The sequence below is a fragment of the Mus caroli genome, chromosome 13 (genome assembly GCF_900094665.2).
Source record: "Mus caroli chromosome 13, CAROLI_EIJ_v1.1, whole genome shotgun sequence".
In the NCBI taxonomy this organism is placed as follows: domain Eukaryota; kingdom Metazoa; phylum Chordata; class Mammalia; order Rodentia; family Muridae; genus Mus; species Mus caroli.
Window position 1 is genome coordinate 9637786 of NC_034582.1, and position 10924 is coordinate 9648709.

At 43.6% G+C, this 10924-nt stretch overlaps 1 protein-coding gene across 3 annotated transcripts in view; it reads right to left on the minus strand.

The window, feature by feature from the left end:
• The window catches only part of Tbce (tubulin folding cofactor E), a 38510-nt gene that overhangs the window by 13869 nt on the left and 13717 nt on the right, over positions 1-10924 (minus strand). For all 3 annotated transcript variants that reach the window (XR_003834624.1, XR_003834625.1, XM_021179955.2), the window contains exons 4-5: positions 8087-8272; positions 3922-4010 (exon numbers count right to left, since the gene is read on the minus strand). Coding sequence is in view for 1 of the 3 variants with exons in the window: in XM_021179955.2 (XP_021035614.1) it covers positions 3922-4010; positions 8087-8272 (275 nt within the window). In the remaining 2 variants the exon portion in view is untranslated. The remainder of the gene's footprint in view (positions 1-3921; positions 4011-8086; positions 8273-10924) is intronic.

A 10924-nucleotide genomic window follows, 5' to 3' on the forward strand; every position in this document is an offset into this window, starting at 1 on the left:
AGGAAGGGGTGTGGCCATACAGTTACAAGTGAAAGCAAAACCTAGGAGCAACCTGAGCAGAAAACTAGGGCAACCTAAGAAATACAACCTGGAAGAGTCCTGGAGTATCCTGATACAACAGTCACCACAGCCGAGGTTACAGTGGCCAGTCAAGTCCAGTACACCTGCCTGCAAAGATGGACAGGTAGTCTCTCTCTCTCTCTCTCTCCTGTGTGTGTCTGGTTTTTATTTTTTTAATTTATATTTTATTGGATATTTTCTTTATTTACATTTCAAATGCTATCCCCTTTCCTGGTCCCTCCCCCTGACCCCGGCAGGTATTCTCAAAATGAGGCACCTAACATTACTTACAGAACACTGTGACTCTTTAATACAGTTCTTCATGCTGTGATGACCCCTGACTATAAAATTATTTTCATTGCTACTTCATAACTGTTATTTTGCTACTGTTATGAACTGTAATGAAGATTTTTGGGGGGCTAAAGGTTTGCCAAAGTGATTTCAACCTGCAGGTGGAGAACCACTAGCCTAGGCCTTGGAGGCCAGCCCTCATTATGAAGGACCGCCAGGCTGCGTTAAAGCCTACCTGTCTGCCAGGAATGAGACTACTGGAGAAGCTGAAGCGGAGTAACAGAAACTGACCTGACTCTCCGGGAAGTCACTCAGCTGCAAAGCTGGCTCAAGGACTATAGGGAAACAAGAGATAGATGGTCTGCTGTGCTAGCTAGGGTTATTAGATGGTCCGCTGTGTTAGCTAGGGTTATTAGATGGTCCGCTGTGTTTGTTAGCTAGGGTTATTAGATGGTCCACTGTGCAAGCTAGGGTTATTAGATGGTCCGCTGTGTTTGTTAGCTAGGGTTATTAGATGGTCCACTGTGCAAGCTAGGGTTATTAGATGGTCCACTGTGTTTGTTAGCCAGGGTTATTAGATAGTCCGCTGTGCTAGCCAGGGTTATTTGATGGTCATCTGTGCTAGCCAGGGTTATTAGATGGTCCGCTGTGTTAGCCAGGGTTATTAGATGGTCCGCTGTGTTAGCCAGGGTTATTTGATGGTCATCTGTGCTAGCCAGGGTTATTAGATGGTCTGCTGTGTTAGATAGGGTTATTAGATGGTCCGCTGTGTTAGATAGGGTTATTAGATGGTCCGCTGTGTTTGTTAGCTAGGGTTATTAGATGGTCCACTGTGTTTGTTAGCCAGGGTTATTAGATGGTCCGCTGTGTTAGCCAGGGTTATTTGATGGTCATCTGTGCTAGCCAGGGTTATTAGATGGTTCGCTGTGCTAGCTAGGGTTATTAGATGGTCTGCTGTGTTAGCCAGGGTTATTAGATGGTCCGCTGTGTTTGTTAGCTGGGGTTATTAGATGGTCCGCTGTGTTAGATAGGGTTATTAGATGGTCCGCTGTGTTAGCTAGGGTTATTAGATGGTCCGCTGTGTTTGTTAGCTGGGGTTATTAGATGGTCTGCTGTGTTAGCCAGGGTTATTAGATGGTCCGCTGTGCTAGCTGGGGTTATTAGATGGTCCGCTGTTAGCTAGGGTTATTAGATGGTCCGCTGTGTTTGTTAGCTGGGGTTATTAGATGGTCCGCTGTGTTAGCCAGGGTTATTAGATGGTCTGCTGTGTTAGCTGGGGTTATTAGATGGTCCGCTGTGCTAGCTGGGGTTATTAGATGGTCCGCTGTGTTAGCTGGGGTTATTAGATGGTCTGCTGTGTTAGATAGGGTTATTAGATGGTCCGCTGTGCTAGCTGGGGTTATTAGATGGTCCGCTGTGCTAGCTGGGGTTATTAGATGGTCCGCTGTGCTAGCTGGGGTTATTAGATGGTCTGCTGTGTTAGCTAGGGTTACTATTGCTGTGATGAAACACCATGACCACAGCACCTTGGGGAGGACAAAGTAGTTTTACTGTTAGGAAAGAAAAATGTTAAAGCTCCAAAACAACGATGATTTTATAGACAGAGATCACTGACAATCTGCTAGGAAGCTTTCTCCACACAAGACGCTCAAAGATGCATCCAGGCGTCTGCCACACATTTCATAACAGATCCTGAACCACAGTCTACTGAGAGAAGCCAAAATGGGAACTGGGTGGAACCTGGAGGCAGGAACTGATGCAGAGGCCGTGGAGAAGTGCTGCTTACTGGATTGTTTATGGCTTGCTTAGCCTGCTTTCTTAGAGCACCCACGACCACCAGCCCAGGGGTGGCACCGCTCACAATGGATTGAGCTCTCCCCCATCAATCACTAATAAAACACCCTACTTAACTGAAGCTCCATCTTCTCAGCTAACTCTCGCTTGTTGACTAACATTGGCCAGCACATCCTCACAGCAGGTTTGGATCCCACCTCAGCCTAACAGCACAGCTACAAGGATTTGCCAGACACAGAAAATAAAGAAAACAGAGACAAGGCTGGCCAGGTACACGGTACAGCTATTCACTGGGTGTAGAAATTATAGTCTAAGTAGGCTGGAGGTGACTCACTATGGCACATGATTGACATGAACATTAGGCCTCACTGAATTAGGTGTTAAATGAGCAGGAAAAGACAGAGCAGTGTGGGGAGGGAGAAGCATGTTGGGGTCCAACTGTACCCCAATACTGAGAGAAGCTGAAGGTACACAAACACTGTTCACTGAAAGAAGGGACCTTTTATAAAAGACAGACCATCCACCCAATCCACCCAAGGAAGAAAAGTCTTAAGGATGGGGATAGCATTTTTAGAGACAGGGTTTCTCTGTGTAGCCCTGGCTGTCCTGCAACTCACTCTGTAGACCAGGCTGGCCTCAAACTCAGAAATCCACCTGCCTCTGCCTCCCAAGTGCTGGGACTAAAGGTGTGCGCCACCACTGCCCAGCAGCTGATAATTTTTGAGACAGGCTCTCAAGTAGCTCAGGCTGGCCTTATCTCACTAGGAAGCTGAGAATTATTTCAAATTCATGACCTTCCTGCCTCTGTCGGGTGCTACAATAACAAGCATGCACTGCTACATCCAACTGCTGATTCACATTTATCGCAGCAGAAAATCCAAGGCACAGAGTGGGCAACTATCACATGTACAGGCTAGCAAGACAACCTGTCAACCACCATCCAAGTCCAATTTGATAAATCCCATGATTCAACAGATGAAATATGGAGACAGACAGTTGTGGTAGCTCAGATGAGTAACCTTAGTATGAAGGCTGAAGCAATTGCAAGGCCAGCCTAAACTATATAGTCAGTTCCAAGACAGCCCAGGGTAACAGTATGAGACACTATCTCAAAACCATTCACTAGAAACTTCCACAAACATGGAGAGCCTGCTGTACCTGTCCAGGGCTCTGGCTGGAAAGGAACCAATCTCAGGAGGGAACAGGTGGGGAGCTCCACAAGGAGCACAGGGTAGTTGGGGGGAGGGGAGGGGACGGATGGACAATCACAATCTGCAAACCCACACTTGCCAACTTGTCACATGCCCATATCCATGCAGCTCTCGCAGCCTGACTGGGTAGCTTTCTGCACACTTGAAGAAACCTGGGCATCCCACCTGCACTGAGGGGTGACCAGAGACCAATACAACAGGGGGATGCCAACCAACTCTGTCCCCTGTCTCTGTTTGTAGGGGGCTCACCTACAAACTTCTACTCTAAGAGCTAAGCATGGAGAATCATACTGTAATACCAGCACTTGAAGACGCTCAGTTAGAATTATTATGAGTTCAAGACCACCTTCAGATACATAGTGAGTTCAAGGCTAGCATGAACTATAGAGTAAGACCCATCTGAAAAAAGTAAAAAGCCCCTCCCCAGTACCAGAAAATGGTATTATAACATTTTTTACTCTCATAAGCCATACCTGTAGGCAAAAGGGTCTGGGAACTTATGCAACATAAATGGAACCAATGGTGTCTGGTACAGTGCCAAATTCCAAAATTAGTTTAAGGATACTGGGGCAGGCTTCAGCAATTCTTCCTTGTTCACCAGCACGGCTCACAGCACAGTTCCAGAGCGAAATGTCCTGCAGTGCTCTCAGTTGACTGTGTGAAAAACAGAGTTCACATGTACATGTGAGTCATATGATACCTACTGGCCTTTTAAAACCTTATAAAAAAAAAAAAACAGCAAAGATATACAAATGCTAGTACCCACCACACACATTAAGGTGCAAAGCATTACAAAAAAGGAGAATGAAATGAAGAATCACAAACACTAGAGGCAGCTGTGGTCACTGCCCCTCTCTTACAACACCCTGCTCTCCTCCCCTCCCAGCCAACTTGCCAATCACAGTTACTACAGACTTGATCCTGACTATAACACTCTGTGTCTCCAATTACTGTTTTACGGTATGCCAGGAAATGATGTGACATTCTGCTATACAGATTCTCCTGTGACGTCTTGCCTCTAAAGGATACGGTTTAGCACCATTACACTTGGAGCTCTAGGACACTTGTCTTCATACCTCATAGTGTTTTACTATATGACTAGATCCCAATAAAGTTACTAAGTTTTTGGCTGACAGTGGCAGTTTCCCAAATCCTGGCACCGAGACAGAGCCTCTCCAGGGATGTGCCTATCCTCAGCACTGTGCATGCAGAGTTTTCCTGTGTTTCTACCTGTGCAGGATCTGTGTCCTCTACTTGACAGAAGAGGCAATGACCTGGAATTCAAAATCCAGGCCTGGGATACCAAGCTTCAAGGTCCAATTCTACTACCTCCTTAGGTACTAAGCACGTTCACCAATCTTGGTGCCTCAGACTTCACTATGGCAAAATGCTTTAATTGCAGCACCTTTAGTCACAATAACCAAAAGGTAGAAAGAGTGCAGAAAAAAACCGAACATGACATCACACTGAGAAACAGCGGCTGGCCTTAAGAACGAAGAAATTCTGACAACCCATAAATGGAAAGACCTTGAAGATGTTACTCTAAGCACAATGATCAGACAAGGGGTGGGGTGGGGGTGGGGGTGGGGGTGGGTAGGGCTGGGGGTAGACACAAATATTGCACAATCCCACTTGGTGATCCTAGAACAGACAAAGCAACAGGTAAAAAGAACAATGGCTGCCAGGCGCTGGGGAGGAGCTAGGGAAGCAGTGTTTACAGGGGATTCCAGTTGGGAATGATGGGAATGTTCTGGGGACTGGTTTACACGATGTTAACACTGCTAACCTGTTTTATAGGTATATTCTACAGTAATTTTTAAAACACAACAAATAACTTGGTGAATTAGTATTTACAAAGATCTTACTTAGCACACAATGGTCTAATATTTGTAAAAATTAACAGAAAACTGACAACATGGAAGAATAAACATGAGAGCTAAATGTGGGGGAACGATAATTACAACCATCAGGAACCGTTATAGGGCAAAGGCTCTCATACTTGATCATCAGGCCCTGAGAGTTTCAGTGATGTTTTATGGTGTCTAGGCGAAAGCAAGTACTTCCCACTTCCAATTTTTGGGTGTGGTTAGGACTTCATGATGACTTAGGTGCTGCCAACTTAGTACCCCAGGAAACTCCAGACTCCCAGATCAATCAGCTTGAAAATTACTGTGTCCATATTCTGTCCACCATAATTTTCAATTACTTGCTATTTATTATATAAATTATTTAATTATTTATTTATTATATAAATTATTTATTTATTTTATTATTATATAAGTTATTTATTTAAAATGGGGTCTCCTGTAGCCTAAGCTGGCCTTGCTTCTGCCTCCACCTCCCAAGTGCTGGGATTATAAGCATGTGGCATCACACCTAGAAAATTCCTTGTTTTTTTTTTTTTCTTTTTCTTTTTTTGGTTTTTCGAGACAGGGTTTCTCTGTATAGTACTGGCTGTCCTGGAGCTCACTTTGTAGAGCAGGCTGGCCTTGAACTCCGAAATCCACCTGCTTCTGCCTCCCGAGTGCTGGGATGGGATTAAGAATTTTTTACTTGAGTTGCTATTTCCCTCTACAGTTTAAAGTGTCCCATGCTGGCCACCTTGGCACCAAGCTTGGGGAGCCAGTTCTCTCCAGAGGTATTAATCCAAAGCCAATGCTAGAAAAGCCAGGAGACACGGGCTTTTAGTTGCTTCTCTTGTCTTTATTGTGCTTGTCTTAGGGTATAAATGCAGAGCTGGTCAGCTAGATGTTAATAAAGAGGAAGGACAATACCTGTGAGGAATTTTTCTCAACTATATCATTTGTAGTGGGTAGACCTAGTTCTAATCCAGATTTTGAAGTGGGAAGATCCACCTTTAATCTGGGCCATGCCTGCTGACAGCCTATATAAAGGACATGGAGGAAGGAAGCTTGCCCTCTTTGCCTGCTTGCCTTCACTCTTGCTGGCAAGTCCATTACTTCACTGATATTATAAACCTCCTTCATCAGGATTTGGGCATTTACTGAACATCAGCTGAGACATTCAGACTCCTAGACTGAACTACTACTGAATTCTTGGTCTTTCCCTTGGTAGACAGCCATTGATAGATAGACTAGCAGAGCTAAACTCTTGTAAGCCATTCTAATAACTACCCACCCTCTTATATATACACATAAGTACACACACACACACACGTCTTAGGGTCTTAGGGTTTCTATTGCTGCAATGAAACACCATGACCAAAAGCAAGTTGGGGAGGAAAAGGGTTCATTCATCTTACATTTCCACATTGCTGTTTATCACCAAGAAAGGACAGCAACTCAAACAGGAGGCAGTGGCTAATACAGAGGCTATGGAGGGGTAGTACATGGCTTGCTCAGCCTGCTCTCTTATAGAACTCAGGGCCATCAGCCCAGGGCCGGCACCACTCACCCACTTATCAGTAACTGTAAAAATGCCTTACAGCTGAATCTCATGGCCCTTCTTCTCTGATGACTCTAGTTTATGTCAATTTGACAGAAAAAGCAAGCCAGTATGATCTATATCTTTTCATTCATTCATTCATTCTATGTGTTCTGTTCCTCTAGAGAATCCTAATACAGACACGGTCAGTTACTAACACTGAGGATTACATTAACCATAATCCTATTCATTACTCATGCAGACTGACATCTTAGCATCACAGAGACTCAGGTCTTTGTGTTCACAGGGAAGCAGAAGGGGAACCTGGAATGTTAAACACAGAGTTGTGACTCCAAGGGAAAGAATGACGCTGGGAGCAGATTGTTTAATAGCCTGGGGACCTCTGTTCTCTGAGGTTAGAGATGTTTCTGGAACTGGAGCTTCCCAGAGAACCTTATCATACGTTTGTCCTCCATCTCATCTTCATTTAGTTTACTTGTACACACAGGATTGAGTTCATTATGAACAGGGAAGTTCCCCAAATTGTGCTCTATTTAAATAGGCCTAAAAGAAATCACTAATATCAAACTCCTGACGTTTGAACCAACACAGGCTACTTACTGGTGTTGAACCAAACTTCCTCTTGAGGATCATCACCTCTGCTGGCTGTGGAGGTTGCAAACCACACCCCACTTCACCCCACCAAAAGCAGAGATCAGAACAACTTTGTGGAGTCAGTTCTCTCTCCATTCTTAAATGGGTTCTGGGCTCAAACCCATGTCATCAGGCTTATATAGCAGGCACCATTAGCCTCTGTGCTACCTTGGCAGCTCTTCCTCCTCCTCCTCCTCCTCTTTTTTTTTTTTTTTTTTTTGTTTTTTTGAGACAGGGTTTCTCTGTGTAGCCCCAGCTGTCCTGGAACTCACTCTGTAGACCAGGCTGGCCTCGAACTCAGAAATCTGACTGCCTCTGCCTCCTGAGTGCTGGGATTAAAGGCGTGCACCACCACTGCCCCACTTTTTTTTTTTCCTTAAAGTATAAGATTTCATGTAGTCCAGGTTGGCCCTAAATTGGCTACATAACCAAGAATAATCATTGATTATTGATTACTCCTTGATCCTCCCACTTCCCCTTCCCAAGTGCTTTCCATGGTTACCAGAAGGAATGAGCCACCACACTCAGCTAAACTGAGTGTTCAGTTTCCCCAAATAATCAGTGCTGTGTTGTTCTCCACATTTCAAGCCACTGAGGAAAGAAGGTGAAACAATATGAAAGCAAGGTTGCACGCATCAATCAGCACACAGTCTGGTGAATGACAGCAGGCGGCCAGCATCAGCTCTATTTACCTCTGCTTCTTTGTAATATGTTCAAAACCAATAGTTTGTACTTGTTTACTTCCAACTTTTAAGGAACACGAATTTTCATCATCATCAGGTCCATCTTCGAGCACATAGCGCTTCTTAAGGGCAGTAAGGAAGTCGTCTCCGAAATTAACTTTGCTTGGACGAACAAAAGAGCCTCCTGTTGGGTGCCTGGGCAGGAAGAGAAATGAGCATCATCTGCTACTGGGCACGGTGAAAGATGCCTGCCAATCCCAGATATATGGGAGGCTGAGGCAGGCTTCAGGCCTGACAAGGCTCTAAAACAAGTCCGAGGCTAGTGAAACTATCTTTAAAAGTATGACCATAGCTAAGAGTTAAGAGTGCTTGCCTAGTTTTAACAAAGCTCTAGGTTTAATATCTAGTACCACAAGAAAAGAAAAGAAAAGAAAAGAAAAGAAAAGAAAAGAAAAGAAAAGAAAAGAAAAGAAGAGAAGAGAAGAGAAGAGAAGAGAAGAGAAGAGGATGTCTACAAAAAAAAAAATCTATAAAACATGGTATCTTAGTAACTTTTAAATAGTTCTATATGCCAAAATAAAGTATAAACAAAAATGTACTGAAGATTTTATAATCTCTGCAAGGGATCATAAAGTTTCTGAGCTTATACAGGCATGTGAAATTCCTACAGACAGAAAATATGAATAGATAATTCACACGAAAGAGAACAAAAACATTAGATCTATGGGGAAAATTCTACCTTCCTAATGATTAAAAAGTATAATTTTTTCCTACATCTGGAAATAGAGAGCCGGGCATGGTGGCGCACGTCTTTAATCCCAGCACTCGGGAGGCAGAGGCAGGCGGATTTCTGAGTTCGAGGCCAGCCTGCTCTACAAAGTGAGTTCCAGGACAGCCAGGGCTACACAGAGAAACCCTGTCTCGAAAAACAAAAAACAAAAAACAAAAAAGATGGAAATAGAGGCAGGGTATCTCTGTGAGTTCAAGACCAACCTGATCTACAGAGCAAGTTACAGGACAGTCAGTGATACACTGTGTTGAAACAAAACAAAACAAAACAACCAAAAAAGCTAAGAAGAAAATTGTTTCATAAACAAATGCTAAAAAGTTTTTTTTGGGGGGTTGTTTGTTTGTTTTTTGGTTTTTCGAGAAGGGTTGCTCTGTATAGCCCTGGCTGTCCTGGAACTCACTTTGTAGAGCAGGCTGGCCTCGAACACAGAAATCCTCCTGCCTCTGCCTCCCAAGTGCTGGGATTAAAGGTGTGTGCCACCATGCCTGGCTGCTAAAAAGATTTTTAAAGAAATGCTGGAGGTAGAGGGATGGATGGGATGAGAAATAGAAAGAGAGGGGGAGAGGGAGGGAAAGGGGAGGGCTGACTAAGTGCTGGGCTGCAGAGATGGCTCAGTGTGCCAGTAAAGTACTTCTTGTACAGCCTGTGACCTCAGCTCAATCCCAGCAACCCATTTAAACATAGAAGACAAGAACTGACTGAATAAAGTTTTCTTCATCCTCCACACATGCAGAGATACATAAGCACACACATATACATCATGTATACACAAAATTAAGAAAAATCAAACTAAAATGCTAATGTTTACATGTAAAGTATCCAAACAAGAAAAGAGAAATTTTATTTTTCAAACATTGCAATCTAAAATACACATAAAATAAAAATTAATAAATTATTTTAAAAATAAAATAAAATTTAAAAACTAAGGTTGAATTTAAGAAACTACATTTTGCTGGGTGTGATGATTCTTGTCTTCTACTCCAGCACTCAGGAGGCAGTGAGCTCAAGTTAAAGGCCATCCTAATCTACATAGCAAGTTCTAGGCCAGCCAAGACTACAGGGTGGAACCTTGTCTACACACAAACAGAGAAACAAAACTATTTAAGATGAAAGACGAGAGAACACTGCAAATCTCAAATAGTGGATGTGCCTGCTGGGTAGCCTGACGACTAGTATTCACATAAAGATGGCCACCGCTGACACAGCACTAGGAGAGCTTTCCCCGGGCTTACACACACACACACACACACACACACACACGAACATTTAGGATAAAAATACATTTGTGGCTTTTTTTTCCTCTAATACTGTTATAGTACTTAGCCCAACTGCCTTGAACATGAGGCCATCCTGCCTCTGCCTCCACCTTTGCCTCTGTAGTTCTAGATTACATGCACTTAGCCTAAATACTCCCTTCTTACAGCAATGGCAATGAGTTAGTCAAAAGGAGATGTTTATTACTTTTGGTCCTAGGCAGATGGAGAGTGTGGAACTGTGTGAGGGGGCTGCAAAGTGCTATGCATGCTATAAATCAAAGATCTCAATCTGCGGTGAAACCTTCCCAGCAGGCTTCTCAGCAAACCAAACAGCCTAGTAAATGATTAAAAAGAAACGCTAGCCAGATACATGCCCATCAGCAACAGATTTCCAGAAGATACACTGACTTTAACAGTGAATTACACAGAAATCATTAATAGTCTAGAGTAATATCAATATGCTACAGCGAAATGCAAATTCTGAACCTAGGAGGAAAATGGATTAGTGTCCTCATCCTACTAGCACCTAGCGCTCAGAACCTGTGACACATAAAAAGAAACCAAAAGACCAGTATAGTGAAATTTATATTTAATCTTAGCACTCAGGTGGCAGAGATAGATCTCTGTAAGTTGGAGGCTAGCCTATTCTACATAATGAGTTCCAGGCCAGCCGGGAACTATACAGTGAGATCCAATCCAAAAAAGAAGGAAGAAACCAAGGGCTAGCCAAGGCATGGTGGTGTATACCCATCATCCCAGAACCAAGGGCTAGCCAAGGCATGGTGGTGTATACCCATCATC